At 47.7% G+C, this 18,268-nt stretch overlaps 1 protein-coding gene and 1 pseudogene across 7 annotated transcripts in view; one reads left to right on the top strand and one right to left on the bottom strand.

Moving 5' to 3' along the window:
• Positions 1–3,684: 3,684 nt before the first annotated feature.
• Positions 3,685–4,779, bottom strand: LOC100400495 (patr class I histocompatibility antigen, A-108 alpha chain pseudogene; annotated as a pseudogene).
• A 5,320-nt stretch (positions 4,780–10,099) lies between these two features.
• The window catches only part of ZNRF1 (zinc and ring finger 1), a 122,180-nt gene continuing 114,011 nt past the window's right edge, over positions 10,100–18,268 (top strand). For 5 of the 7 annotated variants that reach the window (XR_013530173.1, XR_013530172.1, XM_003735326.6 and 2 more), the window contains exon 1: positions 10,100–11,177. Coding sequence is in view for 3 of the 7 variants with exons in the window: in XM_003735326.6 (XP_003735374.1) it covers positions 10,754–11,177 (424 nt within the window). In the remaining 4 variants the exon portion in view is untranslated. Of the gene's footprint in view, positions 11,178–11,891; positions 12,107–18,268 lie in introns of those variants that run through there. The other 2 variants (XR_013530175.1, XR_013530174.1) reach the window with 2 other exon arrangements.

Genomic DNA, 18,268 nt, shown 5'->3' on the forward strand with positions numbered 1-18,268 from the left:
CATGGTGAAACCCCATCTCAGTAAAAAAAAAAAAAAAAAAAGTTAGCTGGGTGTGGTGGCACATTTCTATAGTCCCAGCTACTCCAGAGGCTGAGGCAGGAGAATCACCTGAACCTGGGAGGCAGAGGTTGCAGTGAGCTGAGATGGTGCCGCTGCACTGCAATCTGGGCAAGACAGCGACACCCTGTCTCAAGAAAAAAAAATTAAGATGGAGTTTCACTGTGTTGCCCAGGCTGGTCTCTAACTCTTGGGCTCAAGTGATCCTGCCACCCCCATGGCCTCCCCAAGTGCTGGGATTGCAGGTGTGAGCCACCACTCTCGGCCACTTAGCCTCTTAAATCCAGGAAAGTCCCAGCTGCATTCTCTAAAGATGCAAAATTTTCCCCACAACAGAATGCTTTGAAGGGCCATTTCAAAATATGTCAAAGAAATTTATTTTGGGGTAAAATATTTTTATTTCCTTCAGGGTCTGCTATCTGTCCTATGATGCTATACCAAAGTCAGGCTGGAATTTGATATCTTATTGCCACAAAGCATCTGTTCTGTCAGTCTTATGGTCTCTGTTTTAACCTTGATGCTGCTCAGTTGTGCCTAAACTCCAAAAGGGAGGGGGTACGATGACCTTCTTTCCCGTGATGGCCAGAAATTCAGTTTTTCAGGTTTCTCTGGGGGCCCCTTGGCCCGAGGGGGGTCTGCTCCATCAGTTGGGGGACTTAGGATTTTGCATCTGAATCAGAGGCTGGGGACCACTGAGGGTCCTTTGTCAAATAGATCCCAGCTTGCTGAACAGGCCACAGGGGCTTTATCATGAAACCGTGTTTTTTCAGAAGGACACTTGCTAGCCAAGCTGCAGGAAAGCAGGGTACAGAGCAAACCCAGAAATTCAGGGCCCTGGCTGGCTCTTATCAGCAACTAGCCATGTAATTTGAACATGATCCTTTATATCTTTCCGGTCCTCTGTTTGCCCGTCTGCAGAATTTGGAGCTGGCTGACTACTCAGTTTGTTTACATCTGGGAACCTTGGACCCCTGCCGTGAGCCCCCGTAATAATTTCCCTCCCTTCATAAATCAACAAATATTAATGAACATGCTCCAGTCCTCAACCTCCTGGCTATGTGTTTTGGTTACTCATTATCTTGATTTCTCTAAGCTGTCTCTTTTCAAGCAAAACAATAAAATTAAAGAGCTCTGACAGGTCCTGGAAGGAAGTTTCTCCCTAAAAGACATTTGTCGGCCGGGCGCGGTGGATCACGCCTGTAATCCCAGCACTTTGGGAGGCCAAGGCAGGCAGATCACGGAGTCAGGAGTTCAAGAGCAGCCTGGCCAACGTGGTGAAGCCCCGACTCTACTAAAAACACAAAAAAATTTGCTGAGGGTGGTGGTGCGCACCTGTAATCCCAGCTACTTGAGAGGCTGAGGCAGAAGAATCACTTGAACCTGGGAGGCGGAGGTTGCAGTGAGCCGAGACCGCACCACTGCACTACAGCCTGGGCAATGGGCTCAAAAAAAAAAAAAAGACATTTGTCCACCCCCAATGAGGGTGATGGGAGTGCTGGGGATGCCCTCCAAAGCCATGGGAAACCCTTGCCTTCCTCTGGCTCACAGAGACAGGGAGGTGGACAGGAACTTCCCACTACTTCTCAGGAGTAGCCCTAACAGGCCATGTCCTCTATTTTCTGAACAGTCCCAGGTTTTGTATAACAGAATAGATAAGCACCGCATTTGCAAAGGGCCTTGCTCTTTCTCCTCCTGACTGTTGTGGTAGGTGGGTCAGTAGTTTATGTAAGTACAAAAGGAAATAACAGGACATTTTCATTTTCTTTTCTTCTCTTTATTCTTTCTTTGTTTCTTTTTTTTTTTTTGAGACGGAGTTTCGCTCTTGTTACCCAGGCCGGAGTGCAATGGCGCGATCTTGGCTCACCGCAACCTCCGCCTCCTGGGTTCAGGCAATTCTCCTGCCTCAGCCTCCCGAGTAGCTGGGATTACAGGCATGCGCCACCATGCCCAGCTCATTTTTTTGTCTTTAGTAGAGACGGGGTTTCACCATGTTGACCAGGATGGTCTCGCTCTTTTGACCTCGTGATCCACCCACCTCGGCCTCCCAAAGTGCTGGGATTACAGGCTTGAGCCACCACACCCGGCTCTTTTTTTTTTGAGACAGTCTCGCTTTGTTGCCCAGGCTGGAGAGCAGTGGCGCGATTTCAGGTCATTGCAAACTCTGCCTCCTGGGTTCAAGGAATTCTCGTGCCTCAGCCTCTCGAGTAGCTGGGATTACAGCGCCTGACACCATGCCCAGCTAATTTTTGTATTTTTACTAGAGACAGGGTTTCACCATGTTGGTCAGGCTAGTCTTGAACTCCTGTCCTCAAGCAATCCACCCGCCTTTGCCTTCCAAAGTGCTGGGATTACAGGCATGAAATGCTGTTACCATTCAGGTCCCACAGGGCACCTAAACTTAGGGTAATCATATTCCAGAAAGCAGGGGCTTCACCTTTGCAGTGCAAGATCTCAGCTGTTCAGTGGTGCCAGCTATGGGAAAGGTGAGCTTAAAATAATAAGCACACTGGAATATAAAACTTAAGGCCAAATAATTAATTCACAAAAAGAAATACAGTGTTAAGCAGATTTAGTCTTTTTCACCCCTTTGGGAAGCATACAGAGAAAACAAAATTGTCATCTGAAGAATTCCTTGACTGGATGTGGTGGCTCGCACCTGTAATCCCAACACTTGCAGAGGCCGAGACAGGGTTGCTTGAGCGCAGGAGTTCAAGACTAGTCTGGGCAACATGGCAAAATACTGTCTCAAAAAAATACAAAACTTAGCCATGTAAGGTAGGCATATGCCTGTGATCCCAGCTACTCAGGACGGTGAGGTGGGAGGATCCCTTAAGCCTGGCAGGCAGAGGTTGCAGTGAGCCCAGATTGTACCACTGCACTCCAACCTGGCTGACAGACTGAGATCCTGTCTTAAGAAAAAAAAATTCCTTGATGAGCATATTCTCCGTAAAACTTAAGAGCCCAGCTCTGCTCTTACTGACTGTGTGACCATTAATGTGCGTGTAGTATGTTTTATCTATCACCTATCAAAATTTATTTTTTCCTTTTATTTATTTTATTTTATTATTGAGACAGGGTCTCCTTCTGACACCCAGGCTGGAGTACAGTGGCATGATCATGAGTTACTGCAACCTCAATCTCTCTGGGCTCCGGAGATCCTCCTACCTCTACCTCAGCCTCCCAAGTAGCTGGGACCACAGGCACATGCCAAGACAGTTGGCTAATTTTTGTATTGTTTATCAAACAGGGTCTTGCTGTTGCCCAGGCTGATCTTGAACCCAGGCTCAAGCAATCTGCCTGTCTCAACCTCCCAAAGTACTGGAGGACATTCTCTTTTTTTTTTCTGGAAGTTTCTCAGGTCTTTATTTTCTCTCTCAAATTTTAGGAACTGACTTATTTAATTAACCCATCAACCTCTCATGGCAAATATTTAAGAAAAGAAATTTATATTCAGATTCTCATTTTCAGTAGGAAAGTAAGAGGTTGTAGCTCAGTGCACCATGAAGTTGAGACAGAGATGGAGATGCTCAGCCCCACCTCTCTGGAAAGATGACTGGGGAGGGAACACAGGTCAGCATGGGGACAGAGGTCATGGTGGACACGGGCTGGGCTGTCTCTTCACCTCCTCACATTATGCTAACAGGGACACAGACACATTCAGATGGCTTTGCAGAAAGAGATGCCAGAAGCTGAAGTCACAAAGGGTAGGCGTGAAGAAATCCCGCATCTCAATCACACACAAACAAGGCAGCTGTCTCAGGCTTTACAAGCTGCGAGAGACACATCAGAGCCCTGGGCACTGTCGCTGCATGCAGCCTGAGAGTAGCTCCCTCTTTTTCCAGCTGTGGGAAGAAAATGTCCTGAGCTCTTCCTGCTCCACATCACAGCAGTGATCACAGCTCCGACGACCACAGCTCCAAAGACAACCAGGTCAGCAGCGATGCCCACAATGAGGATGGTGAGCTGGGAAGATGGCTCCCATCTCAGGGTAAGGGGTTCGGGCAGCCCCTTGTGCTGCACATGGCACGCGTATCTCTGCTCTTCTCCAGAAGGCACCACCACAGCCGCCCACTTCTGGAAAGTTCCATCCCCTGCGGGCCTGGTCTCCACAAGCTCAGCGTCCTGAGTTTGGTCCTCCCCATCCTGCTGCCAGGTCAGTGTGATCTCCGCAGGGTAGAAGCCCAGGGCCCGGCACCTCAGGGTGGCCTCATGGTCAGAGACGGGGTGATGGGTCATATGCGTCTTTGGGGGGGTCGGCCTCACTCTGGTTGTAGTAGCCGCGCAGGGTCCGCAGGTTCCCTAGGTAAGTCTGTGCGCTGGCCTTGAGGGTCAGTGTGTCCCGGTCCCAATACTCCGGCCCCTCGTGCTCCATCCACCGCGCCCGCGGCTCCCCTCTCCCACTAGCGGCGTCGCTGTCGAAGCGCACGAATTGCTTGTAGTCCACGTAGCCCACCGAGATGAAGCAGGGCTCCCCGCGGCCGGGCCGGGACACGGCAGTGTAGAAATACCTCATGGGGTGGGAGCCCGCCCAGGTCTCAGTCAGGGCCAGGGCCCCCAAGAGCAGCAGAAGGAGGGTTCGGGGCGCCATGGCCCCATCCTCAGCGCCTGGGGAGAATCTCAGTCCAGGTAGGTGACTGCGGGCTTCAGAACCCTGGGAGGACATTCTTATTGGTGCTAATGATAGCACCAGTGATGGTGGTGCTAGATAGACAGCATCTAATGATGATAAAGGCTTTCCAGGCCGGGCGCGGTGGCTCAAGCCTGTAATCCCAGCACTTTGGGAGGCGGAGGCGGGTGGATCACGAGGTCAACAGATCGAGACCATCTTGGTCAACATGGTGAAACCCCGTCTCTACTAAAATTACAAAAAAATTAGCTGGGCACGGTGGCACGTGCCTGTAATCCCAGCTGCTCAGGAGGCTGAGGCAGGAGAATTGCCTGAACCCAGGAGGCGGAGACTGCGGTGAGCAGAGATGGTGCCATTGCACTCCAGACTGGGTAACAAGAGCGAAACTCCGTCTCAAAAAAAAAAAAAAAAAAAAAAAAAAAAAGGCTTTCCAGCTCCCCATGCCCTTGGGATGTGGTCCACACTCCTTGCCATGGCTCGCAGGAACTGCTTGCCTGGCCCTGAGGACCAGATTCATCTTTGGCTGCCACCCACTTGCACTGCAGCAATATATCCTCTTTCAGTTCCTTGAATATGCCATGCTCTCTCACATCCGGGCAGTTCCCTTTGCCTGAAACACAGATGTCTTTCCCTGCCCTGCCTCCTTGCCTGGCCAATCTCCAACTCACTTATCAGGCATCAGTTTGGAATGGTCTGTGCCTGCCTCTTGCCTTTTGTTCAGCACTGTGCTCTTTCTCTCTCATACCACTTAGTTTTTCATTCATTCATTTATTCATTCATTCAACAATATTTATTGAGTGCCTACTACATGTTAGCCACCATTCTAGGCTTACTTATCATAGTGTATAGTCATTGTCTGCTTCAGTACTTTTTTTTGTTTGTTTTTTGTTTTTTTTTTGAGATGGAGTCTTGCTCTGTCGCCAGGCTGGAGTGCTGTGGTGCAATCTCGGTTCACTGCAACCTCCACCTCCTGGGTTCCGCCTCAGCCTCCCGAGTAACTGGGACCACAGGCGCGCGCCACCACACCCGGCTAATTTTTGTATTTTTAGTAGAGATGGGGTTTCACCATGTTGGCCAGGATGGTCTCCATCCTGGGCAGACCTCGTGATCCGCCCACCTCGGCCTCCCAAAGTGATGGGATTACAGGCCTGAGCCACCGTGCCCGGCCAGTTCTTTTTTTTTTTAAGATGGAGTTTCACTCTGTCACCCAGGCTGGAGTGCAGTTGTGTGATCTTGGCTCATTGCAACCTCTGCCTCTCAGGTTCTAGCGATTCTCCTGCCTTGCTTCCCCAGTAGCTGAGATTACATGCTTGCACCACCATGCCTGGCTAATTTTTATATTTTTAGTAGATACGGGTTTTCACCATGTTGGTCTGGCTGGTCTCAAACTCCTGACTTCAAGTGATCCATCCGTCTCAGCCTCCCAAAGTGCTGTGATTACAGGCGTGAGCCACCAAGCCCCACCAATAGTTCTTGAGATATATGGTATTGTAGTATAACTTAGATGCCATAAAATTCACCCTTTTAAGTGTGTAATTCAACGGTTCTTAGTATATTCACAGGTTTGTGCAAGCATCACCATTACCCAATTCCCAAACATTTTCAAAAAGAAATCCATATAATTACAAAAAAAATGTGATTTCAAAAAACAAGGCCAGGTGTGCTTGTAATCCCAGCATTTTGGGAGGCTGAGGCGGATGGATCACTTGAGGCCAGGAGTTCAAGACTAGCCTGGCCAACATGGTGAAAACTGGTCTCCAAAAAAAAAAAAAAAAAAAGCCCCGCTATTCAGGAGGCTGAGGCATGAGAATTGTTTGAACCTAGGAGGCAGAGTTTTCAGTGAGCCGAGATTGTGCTACTGCACCCCAGCTTGGGTGACAGAGCAAGACTCTGTCTCAAAATAAATAAATAAATACATATATACATACATACAAACAGAAACCAGTTAGTAGTCATTTCCATTCTCCCCTCCCCTCAGGCCATGGCAACCACTGATCTTTGTGTCTCTATAGATTTGCCTACTCTGGACATTTAACATAAGTGAAATCATACAATATATGGTCTTTTATGGCTGGCTTCTTTTATTTTATATGATTTTACAAGATTCTTCCATGTTTGAATCAGTCCTTTCTTTACTCCTTTTTATAGCTGAATAATATTTCATTGTATAGATATGCCACATTTGGTTTACCTCTTCATTAATTGACAGGCATTTGGGTTGTTTCCACTTTTTGGACCCCCCCTTTGTTTTTTTTTTGAGTTCGAGTTTCACTCTTGTTGCCCCAGCTGGAGTGCAATGGCGCATTCTTGGCTCACCGAAACCTCCTCCTCCTGGGTTCAAGCGATTCTCCTTTCTCAGCCTCCCAAGTAGCTGGGATTACAGGCATGTGCCACCATGACCAGCTAATTTTTTGTATTTTAGTGGAGACAGGGTTTCACCATGTTGGCCAGGATGGTCTCGATCTCTTGATCTCCTGATCCCTGTGCCTCAGCCTCCCAAAGTGCTGGGATTACAGGCGTGAGCCACTGCGTCTGGCCTTTTTGGCCCTTTTGAATAATGCTGTTTTGAACATTTACCTACATTTCTTTCTCTGTGTGTGTTTGTGTGTGTGTGGTTTTTTTTTTTTTTTTTGAGATGGAGGTTCGTTCTTGTTGCCCAGGCTGGAATGCAATGGCCCAGTCTCGACTCAAAGCAACCTCCACCTCACAGATTCAAGCAATTCTCCAGCCTCCTGAGTACCTGAGATTACAGGCACCTGCCACCACGCCCTGCTAATTTTTGTATTTTTAGCAGAGACGGGGTTTCACCATGTTGGTCAAGCTGATCTTGAACTCCTGACCTCAGGCAATCCACCCACCTTGGCCTCCTAAAGTGCTGAGATTGCAGGCATGAGCCACCGTGCCTGACCATGTTTTGCTTTCTCTTGGAACTATACCTAGGTAGGAGTGGAATTGCTGGGTCATATTGTAACTCCACACTTAATCTTTTTTTTTTTTTCCCACTTGCAATTGTCTTGATCGAGTTACACATTTAATCTTTTTGAGGAACTGTCGGGCTGTTTTCCAAAGCAACTGCACCATGTTACATTTCCACCAGCGAGGTACAAGGGTTGCAGTTCTCCACCTCTCATCCATACTTACTTTTGCCCTTCTTCTCTTTGATTATAGCCATTCAAGTGGGTGTGAAGTGTTTCTTACGAAGTTCTGTGAGAACATGGACTTCATCTGTCTGGTTCAGCACTGTATATCAGAACCTACTACAGTGCCTGGAATTTATTACATACTAAATATTTTGTTAAGTGCACTAAAAAAACCGTTGAGTGAATGGATAAATCAAAGCTATTTGGATAGTTACGACGGGTATCTTGTATTTATCTAATAAATAGGGATCTTCTAAGGGGTCTCCTACCTTTTCTCTTAATAGTACTGAACTACCTCCTCTTCTGATACCATAGTCTTTCTTCTAGGAGGAAATTGGACTAAATTTAAGCTTTCTTGTTTTTTCTCTTCAGGTATACACATAGTCATATAGGCACCTACAGTAATTTATTCAATGTTGGCACATTTTGTTTCTTCCTATTTTTATTTCTCTAGCAAAAACCTCTTACTTCTACAGGGCTGTTTGTTCACCTCCAGGCATTTCATGCTTGCAATAGCTTTCCTTCTGTTTACAGGCTGGCCCCACTGGAACAATCAATATCTGTGATAGGCTAGCCTTGCTCTTTTTGGTTTTCTTTTAATATTTCTCTACACTTTGTTTTACCCCTGCTTTAGAAGTATCTGGGGTCATTTAATAGGTGGAAGTCAGTTAAGCCAGGGACTTCATGATACGGCCAGCACCTAGCACTTGACAAATAGTTGTTCAGCAGTCACAGTTACTCACGATGTAATCCCAGCACTTGGGAGGCCAAAGTGGAAGGACCGCTTAAGGCCAGGAGTTCCTGCCTGGGCAAAATAGGGAAACTCCCATCTTTGCTATATATGTGTGTGTATATACATAGTAAAGATGGGAGTTTCCCTATTTTATATAAACTCCCATCTTTATTTTATATATATATATACACACACACACACATATATATACTATTGTGTGTATACACACATATACACACAATATACTAGTATATACATATATATTGTGTATATTTTGAGATGGAGTCTCACTCTGTTGCCCAGTCTGGAGTGCAGTGATGTGATCTTGGTTCATTGCAACCTCTGCCTCCTGGGTTCAAGCCATTCTCCTGCCTCAGCTACCCGAGTAGGTAAGATTACAGGTGTGAGCTACCATGCCTGGCTTTTTTTCTTTTCTTTTTAGTAGAGATGGGGTTTCACCATGTTTACAAGGCTGGTCTCCGGTGATTTCCCCCCGCTCCCGCGCCTTGGCCTCCCAGAGTACTGGGATTACAAGCCTGAGCCACTGTACCTGGCCTGATTTTCAAATTTCTAACAAGACTTTTTTTTACTCGGGAGGGTGAGGCAGGATAATCGCTTGAACCTGGAAGGCAGAGGTTGTCCAGCGTGGGCGGCAGAGCAAGGCTCCGTCTCAAAGAAAAAAAAAAAAAGAAAAAGAAAAACAATTCTTAAATGAATGAATGTGGATGTAGGAGAAAGACAGGGACTGAGGTAGCAAAGGAATACTCCCTTGCAAAATGATGCAGCCTTGGTCAACGTGTCCTTGGCCTGTGGTGTGGGCCAAAACACTGCCCATGGTAAACAAACACAGGGCTCCAGCCTTGGACCGAAGGTTTCTATAATCACTTTTAGCTGCATTGTTGTATTTCCATGTCCATATCTATTCACTTTTTATGGTACACCTATTGATTTTGAAAATTACATTTTAGTTAAGGAATCTACTCATTTGCTTAAGCCCCAAATAGGAAGTTCTGACCTCGTGTCAGCAAAACCCCGGATTCACAAGTGTCCCCATGGCGCTGTTTACCCCCAAACAGCTAAACCCCGCCAAATGTTGAGATTCCGGACGAGAGGGGTGCTTGGATAGGGAACCCCCTAAAGAATGGACAGCACGTCCACCAGAGGGTGCTGTAGGGGCAAATTTGTGCCAGGAGGGGAGCTCAACCGGTGACCCTCAGAGTCAGGTAGGCGTAGGGAGTAAATCTCCTTCCCGGTGTTTCCTTCCCACCCCTCGAACCATTGCCGCTCCTCCCCCATGCGCGGTTCCCCTTGAATAATTAGCCACTTTCTGGGACTTAAGAAGGGTTTGCTTTTTAAAGACGGCTGGTTTCTGAGGCTAACGCCCAGTGCCTCAGGCCGCCCAGGTTACAGGCCAGCCGGGGGCGGGCGGTGGGTGGGAACCGCTAGGGCGTCAGCGGCTGGGGCGCCGCAGGGGCCGCGAAAGGGTTAACCCGGCGGGGGGGAGGGAGAGGCGCGGGTCGCGCCTGCGCTCTACCGCCCTCCATTGTCTCCACGGCGGCGAGGAGCGCCGGCGAGCGCTGCCCGGGACGGAGCTGGGCGGCGCGGCTGGCCGGGCCGGCGGGCTGCTGGAGCGAGAGCGCGACGCGACGCGACGCGACGCGACCGCGGCTTCCCCTGCTGCGCCTGGCCGCCCAGCGCCGCGGCCAGCCCGAGGCCTGGAGGTATCCGGGCCGCCGTCCATGGTCGCGGCGTCCTGAGGCGGGGGACGCGCCTGGCGCCCCCGGCCCTCCTCCGCCTCCTCCCGCGGGGCTGGCGGCCTCCTCCGGCGCCTCCCCGCGCCCGCCCGCCGCTCGCAGTCGCCTCCCTCCCTCCTTCCCTGCGGCTCCCCCTGGCTTTCGGAGCCCGGGGGCGGCCTGTGGCGCGCGGAGCCCGCGCCGGACTGCGCCTCTTTGGACCTTGAGGGGAAACATGCATTTGGCTTGGATCGTTTGAAATTCTGAGTTTGGGATCCCCGCCCGCCCGCCTCTTCCGCCCCGCCGTTTTTTCCTTTTTTCTTTTGCTTTTTTTCCTTTTCTCCCTTCGGGTCTCCTTTTTGACTCCTTCCCCCTTTATGCTCGCCCAGCCCTCCCCCCGCTGCTGAGAAGTGGGGGAGGGTCTCGGCCTCCAGGTTCCCGCCCCACCGGGGCTCGGGCAAGCATGGGGGGCAAGCAGAGCACGGCGGCCCGCTCCCGGGGACCCTTTCCGGGCGTCTCCACCGATGACAGCGCCGTGCCGCCGCCGGGAGGGGCGCCCCATTTCGGGCACTACCGGACGGGCGGCGGGGCCATGGGGCTGCGCAGCCGCTCGGTCAGCTCGGTGGCAGGCATGGGCATGGACCCCAGCACCGCCGGGGGGGTGCCCTTTGGCCTCTACACCCCTGCCTCCCGGGGCACCGGCGACTCCGAGAGGGCTCCCGGCGGCGGAGGGTCCACGTCCGACTCCACCTATGCCCATGGCAATGGTTACCAGGAGACGGGCGGCGGTCACCATAGAGACGGGATGCTGTACCTGGGCTCCCGAGCCTCGCTGGCGGATGCTCTACCTCTGCACATCGGACCCAGGTGGTTCAGCTCGCACAGTGGTGAGTCCGCGGGTGGTGGAGGCCTCGGAGGGAGGGCGTACCAGGGCGCCCCAAGCCTTCGCGTGCGTGCCAAGGTTTGGGAATGTAGTGCACGACCGGGAACTGCCTGCCTTCCATTTGGTTCCCGATGCCAAGGGATGAATGGGATACCTACCTTCTGGAAGCGAGGCTTTCTGTAAGGCTGCGGAGCCTGGCGTTTTAGGACTCCCGGCGTGTGTTCACTTGTGGAAGGGCAGAGCGAAGCCTGCCAATTAGAGTCCCATTTATTGTCATCACCCTCAGTGAAGAGGTTTTGTCTGGCTGATAGCATGTCAGCCTTGGTGCTTCCATTCTGCCACTGCAGCACTGTGCCTGCCTCACTGGTAACGGAGAGCTGGAGCCAGTTGGAGCAAGCAGTGTCTCCTAAACAGAGTGTGAAAATGAAATAAAATTAGGGGCAAGTGATGCCTGGATTAGGGCTCTCACTCTTGCTGGGAGAGAGAGGTGCCCAGTTTTGCCACCGTGCTGGAGATCTGTTTGAAATGTTTAAAATGGAGCAGTCGGCAGGCGGCTGGCATAGACAGGTGTGGCTGCTGTATGGAGGGCCCAGCCAGCCAAGCTCGCGGGGGCTTTGCAGGACCAGGGCTCCGGTCACCCATGCTGCATGCAGCAGGCTTGGCTCCACGACTCTCACCTCCCTCCATCTTTTTTCTTCTGCTTCATGCTAAGTGCTTGGTCTTCCTGTGAATCTGCATGTTTTTGTAACAAGGAGCCGGTCAAGGTGGGGCATTGTTGCCTGATAGTTGGCACATGACTGGGGAAAAGGAGGATTCAAAGAATCTGGATGAATTCATTTTATGAACTTCTGGTGACAAGCCAGCGAAAGGTTGGAGGGGGATTTCCCAGATTCCTACTGGCGGGACAGAAAAGACCTGGCAGGAGGAAAACAGGTTTGTCTGCTAGGTCAGGCTTCTAGAAAATTGGTCAAAAGAGGTGTGGGACTGCTATTTACTAATTGGCAAGTTGAGTGAAGAAGTTACATTTTCAAATTCTTTTGGGTAAGTTGGGAAAATTTAGATGTTGTGTGGGGGAAAGATTTCTCCTGCCTTTAGGGTACTTTATGGAGGATAATATCAGTTGGATCACTGTTTTAGCCACTGTGAAACAGGGTTGACTTTTGGGTTATCTCCCCCCTCCCCTATAAATAGCCTGGGTTTTTTTTTTAATTTGGTTTGGTTTTTTGTTAATTCTATAAACTTTAATTTGTGAAATAGTGTTGGGGGAGTAGCTGTATTAGTGATTAATTTAGGGTAACACTTAGAAGTAGCTTGTGAATTGTTAGGGTATTTTAATCTCTGAACAGACTTCTGGATATCATTGGAGCTTTTCTGACCTCATCGAACTCTGCCCTGAGTGAGATGCAAGACTTGATTGCCTTTGGCTCTTTGAGGCATTTGATCAGAATTAGGCGTTTTGAAATTAATAATATTTCCTATGAAATTTAGTCCAGAGAGTTAGCCATATTTTTAAGATGACTGGTTAAGTGTTTAAAAGAACTGTAATGAGTATCTGGTTTTGAACTGAAAAGCACTATAAGAAGTGTCTCTAAAATTACAGAATTTTGTGTGTTGGGGGGGTTCTTTTTTTTGCTAAAATTTCTTAAGTCTGTCTCTTACTAAAATTTTTTATTTTTTTAATGATTATTTATTTATTATTTATTATTTATTTTTATTTTTCTTACTAAGTATTTACTTATTCTTATGCTGCCACCAGGTTCCATGCTAGAGTTATGAACTTATAATTGGATTCCAAAATTTCGATCCTAAGCTGTGAAATCTTAAGTTCTTTCATCCGGTTATGGTAAGGATAGGGAGAGCCACTGACCTGTGGGGATACATGAAAGTTGGAGCATATTAGTCTTTTAGGGAGAGTGTTGAAAGTGTGTATGGGTGGCTGCTATTAATATTGTAGGTAATCCATTCTTTACTGTGTAGGACCATCATGTCCTTCTGCAAGACATTGAGCATACCTGGCCCCACCTACTAATGCTGACAGCATCCAGCAGTTCAGTGTGTCACCCCAAAATGTCCCCAGGAACTCCCAAATGCCCTTTGGGGAATGGATGGTACCACTCTGATTAAGAACCGCTGCTTTTAGGGATTTATTCTATTATCCGATAAAGTAATTAGCTTTTTCAGTGCAGTTCATTTGAGATGAACCTTCATGTGCAGCAGTGGTTCCATCTCACCTGGAACAGATCATGGGCTCTTCCAGGATGTCTGTTTCCTCTGTTCTTCATTACTGCAAGAAGCAAAATTTGTTTTTGCTTTGGAGCCTTTGTGTAAGGTCTAAGCAGCTTTTGCTCTTGTGTTATAAGATTAGAAGGGTAAGGATTTCGGTGCACAATTGATTAGATGCCTGGAAATTGATATGTGATGCTTTTGCTTGTGTTTTCAAGGTGCTCTTGCAACTCTTCATGGGCACAGAAAACAGTTGTCAGTGAAATACGTGGGGGAGTTCAGTGTAAATGAGGCCTTCTTAGAGAGCATGGGCTTAGGCTGAGTCTGGAGGTAGAATACTAAAGGGTCCTGGTCCCAGCTCCTCCTGTGAGCAGCTGTGACCTTGGGCAACACATATCCCCTCTCTCAAACCTCATCTTTGTTGTTTTTTAAATATCTGTGATCATCCTCATGAGCGCGAGCCTTGCTCCCCAAATCCTGGGAGAGGAAGCGCTGTAGTCACCTTTGTCTTCTCTAGGTTCCTGGCTTCCCTGTGCTGTGACCCCCAAATATCCCATTCTCTATGCCTGGAATGCTTTTCTGTCCTTTCTTTACAGGAATTTCTCTTCCTGATCCCTTAGGGCTCAGAGACTACTCTTAAAAATTGGGCCCTCCTGTTATTCTCTCCAATCACTCACTTGTTACCTTAATTATTCTGAATACACTTTGTAAGTAGTTTATCTGTTTACTTTTTTATATGTATAGTTTGCCTAAAGTCTAAGCTCCAAGAGAGCCGGACTGTGTTCCTTGATCCCTGTTGTAGGTCTTGCCCTGTGCCTGGCACTCATGTGTTTCGAGCACATAAATTTGAGTACTTTATGTCCATCATCTCACTTAATCATCACTGTAACTCTGTGCAGTAAGACTGTTCTCCCGCACCCCCATTGTACAGGTAAGGAAACAGGTTTGGGGGCGGTTAAGGAACTCACACAAGATCAGGCAGTTAGTCCGTGGTGGAGATGGGACCAGAATGCAGGTCTGTTTGTGTCAGAACGTGGGCTCTTAACCAGTACCCTCTTCTGCCTCTTATCTGAAAACATCAGGAACCCAAGTGGTGTCCTGGAGATTACTCTGGACCACGAGTCAGAGTGCTGTCTCCTGGTTAGGTGGCTAATTAGCTGCATGACCTGTGACCTTGGGCAAGTGAGCCATTTAACCTCAGAGTCACGGTTTATTCCTCTGTAAAATGGAGATGACACCTGTCCTGCTTACCTCTCAGAGTCATTGTGAGGGTCTCGTGAGATCATGTGCACAAAAGCCAAAGGATAACTAAATGGAGAATGGGGGAGTTCCTGTGGGGACACCCACTTACAGTTCTCTGCCTTTAATTGCCTCAGATTGTTTTTTTCTTTTGAGACAGGGTCTCATTCTGTTATCCAGGCTGGAGTGCAGTGGCAAGATCATAGCTCAGTGCAGTCTTGGACTCCTGGGCTCAAATCATCCTCCCAGCTTGGCCTCCCAAAGTGCTAGGGCTACAGGCATGAGCCACCGCGCCAGGCCTAATCGTCTCAGAATGTGATGGGTGGAGAGGTTTACAGCTGTGCTAGCTCTAGCCCCCAAATGGAATCTGGTTCTGTGTCCTAAAGTCTGACCTGCATTGGTGGGCTGCTTATAATCATAATGCCGCTGACAAGGGCGGCTTGACAGAAGCAGAGTGAGTCCCTTTCCACATTAAAATGTAAGTTTTGCTGTAAGTCCTGATGGTTGCTTAGATGCTATTCTGGAGGCGTGGTCATTCTCTTGTGGTAGTCCTGTTTGTCTCAGAGTATGGATTTCTAAGTGTGGGGTATGAAACATGCATGATCCACCATGTTGAAAGAAGTTGATGTTTTCTAGGTTCTACTATAAAATGGCTGGTCATTGAGGGGTTCACTTCAACTTCTTAGTCATATGTATATATACATATGCACATTCAGAAAAGTCCTAACTGTTTTTACTGTCATCAAGCCATCCACTGAGACGGATCCAAGGTGACTGAATTTTGTTTCATTATTTATTTATTTTTTTGGAGACAGGGTCTTGCTGTATCGCCCAGGCTGGAGTACTGTGGTACAATCATGGCTCACTGTAGCCTCAAACTCCTGGGTTCAAGCTGTCTTCCCACCACAGCTTCTGGAGTAGCTGGGACTCAGGTGCGCACCACCACACCTGGCTAATATTTATACAATCTTTTGTAGAGCTGAGGTCTCACTATGTTGCCTAGGCTGGTCTCAAACTCCTGGCCTCAAGCAATCCTCCCACCTCAACCTCCCAAAGTGTTGGTATTATAGGCATGAGCCACCACGCCTGGCCCAAAGTGGCTTTAAATAAGTCTTTGAACATGCTAGTAGGATATCTCATGGGTTCTATTTTGCTGCCGCTGTAGGGTTCTCAAGTGATTTAATTTTCTTTTATTGTTAGCTAATGGGGGAGGGTTGCCAGCTCCATTGGAGTGGATCAGAAAGTCTTTGGGCCGCACCATAGCTGTGTTAGAAGTAATGGGCCTTCATGTGGTTTCTGGAGAAGGAAAAGCATTCTCTGGTCTCCAAAGAGCATGATGGGTCTCCTGGCCTGAAAAAGTTCTATTGTTAATGAAAACTTTTTTTAAAAAAAGCAGAATTTTTAGCGCTTTATTACCATGAGGGCCTATGCTCTTAAAATAGAAAAGTTACCCTGAGGCAAAGATCATTTCTTGAAGGTCATAGTTAACTCTTGCTTACTGAGGTTTGAATGGTGTTGTAAGAAACAGTGGCTTAGCTTTTAAAGCATTTGTTTTATGGGATATGTACATTTTGATATTAAACAAAGACCCACTTCAGTTTGTTATGTCACAACGAATACTTTGAGTCAGGCTATTCTTTTTTTTTTTAAAAAAAAGGGTTTCACCATGTTTGTCAGGCTGGTCTTGAACTCCCAACCTCAGGTGATCTGCCTGCCTTGGCCTCCAAAGTGCTTGGATTGCAGACATGAGCCACCATGCCTGGCCGAGTCAGGCTATTCTTAGGCAAAAAAAAAAAAAAAAAAAATGAAGCAAGTTCTAGTTCCTTTTGGGAAAAGGAACATGCTTTGTATTTTATGTAGGTGGTGTTCACCCCAAGCTTATTGGACACAGAAATTTTGGTATAGTAGTCCTTCCTTATCCAAGGGGGGATTCGTTCCCATACCCACAGTGTATGCCTGAAGCCGTGGCTAGTACCTAACCTGAACCCTGTATCTACTATCTTTTCCTGTATATACATACCCTTGATAAAGTTTCATTTATAAATTAGGTACTATGAAAGCTCAACAACAGTAACTAATAATAGAACAATTATAACAATATGCTGTGGTAGAAGTTATGTGAATGTGTTCTTTCTCTCTTTCTCCGCATCTCCAAATACAGTCATGCATTGCTTAATGACAGATACTTTCTGAGAAATGGGTAATTAGGGGATTTTGTCACTGGGCAAACATGATAGGGTGTACTTACACAGACCTAGATGATACAGCCTGCTACATACCTAGGTTAGATGTTGTTCCTAGTGCTCCTGTGCTACAGACCTGTGCAACATGTGACTGTACTGAACGCTGTTAACTGTTGTAAGTATTTGTGTGTCTAAACATAGAAAAGGTACAATAAAAATACAGTATATAGTCTTATGGGATCACCATCATGTATGCAGTTGGTTGTTGACCCATGCTTGTTGGGCAGTGCATGACGGTATCTTAATATTTCAGACCTCAGTTGACCACAGGTAACTGAAACTAAGGAAAGTGAGTACTCCTTTGCCTTGGGGCAAGGGGTACTGCTGTATACCCAGTTATAAAACTAAACTTCAATTTTCACAGCCTCAAAATTGGAAAAGGGTAGTGGTGGTAACTTAAATGGGATATTAATTCTGCCCCTACTCACCCTCAAGTAGGGGTGTTTTAATGACATTGGATCACTTAGGTTGTAGTTCCAGAATCTTGAACTTGGCTCAAAACCTGAAACTTAACCTCAGTCATTTATTTATTTATTTTTTGAGACAGAGTCTCACTCTGTCACCCAGGCTGAAGTGCAGTGGCGTCATCTCGGCTCACTGCAACCTCTGCCTCCCGGGTTCAAGTGATTCTCCTGCCTCAGCCTTCCAAGTAGCTGCGATTACAGGTATGCGACCCCACGCCCAGCTAATTTTTGTATTTTTAGTAGAGACAGGGTTTTACCATGTTGGCCGGGCTGGTCTTGAACTCCTGACCTCAGGCAGTCCGCCCACCTCAACTTCCAAAGTGCTAGAATTACAGGCATGAGCCACTGCGCCCTGGCTACCTCAGTCCGTTAGAATGATGGGTGAATATAAATTTCGGTCTGTTTCTTTTCCAAGCATTCTCATGGCCTAGTCTGAATCTGATGGTTCATAGTAATTACCATGGGCTGCGTCCTGAGTATGAGAAGGGAATTCTTAGAGACTCAGCAGTTTTCACTTCTGAATCTTAGGTTCTCACTAGAACTCAGGTTTTTCCTTGAATCCTGCAGTTGGGTTTCTGTCCTTTATGTGCTGTGTAGATGAAGAATGATTTTTATGTATGAATGAATAACCTGAAGACGGCTTTCAGGTGTGAAACAAATAATCAAGTTTAATCTTTTTATTTTTATTTTTAAAGCAGGGTCTCTGTCTGTTCAGACTGGAGTGCAGTGACACAATCAGGCTCACTGCAGCCTCAACCTGTAGGGCTCAAGTGATCCTCCTTCCTCAGCCTCCTGAGTAGGGGACTGCAGGCGTGTGCTGCTGTACCTGGCTAATATTAATTTTGTGTAGGTGAGATCTTCTTTTTGCTTGGGCTGGTCTTAAATTCCTAGGCTCAAGTGATCCTCCTGCCTCGGCCTCCTAAAGT

The sequence above is a fragment of the Callithrix jacchus genome, chromosome 20 (genome assembly GCF_049354715.1).
Source record: "Callithrix jacchus isolate 240 chromosome 20, calJac240_pri, whole genome shotgun sequence".
In the NCBI taxonomy this organism is placed as follows: Eukaryota; Metazoa; Chordata; class Mammalia; order Primates; family Cebidae; genus Callithrix; species Callithrix jacchus.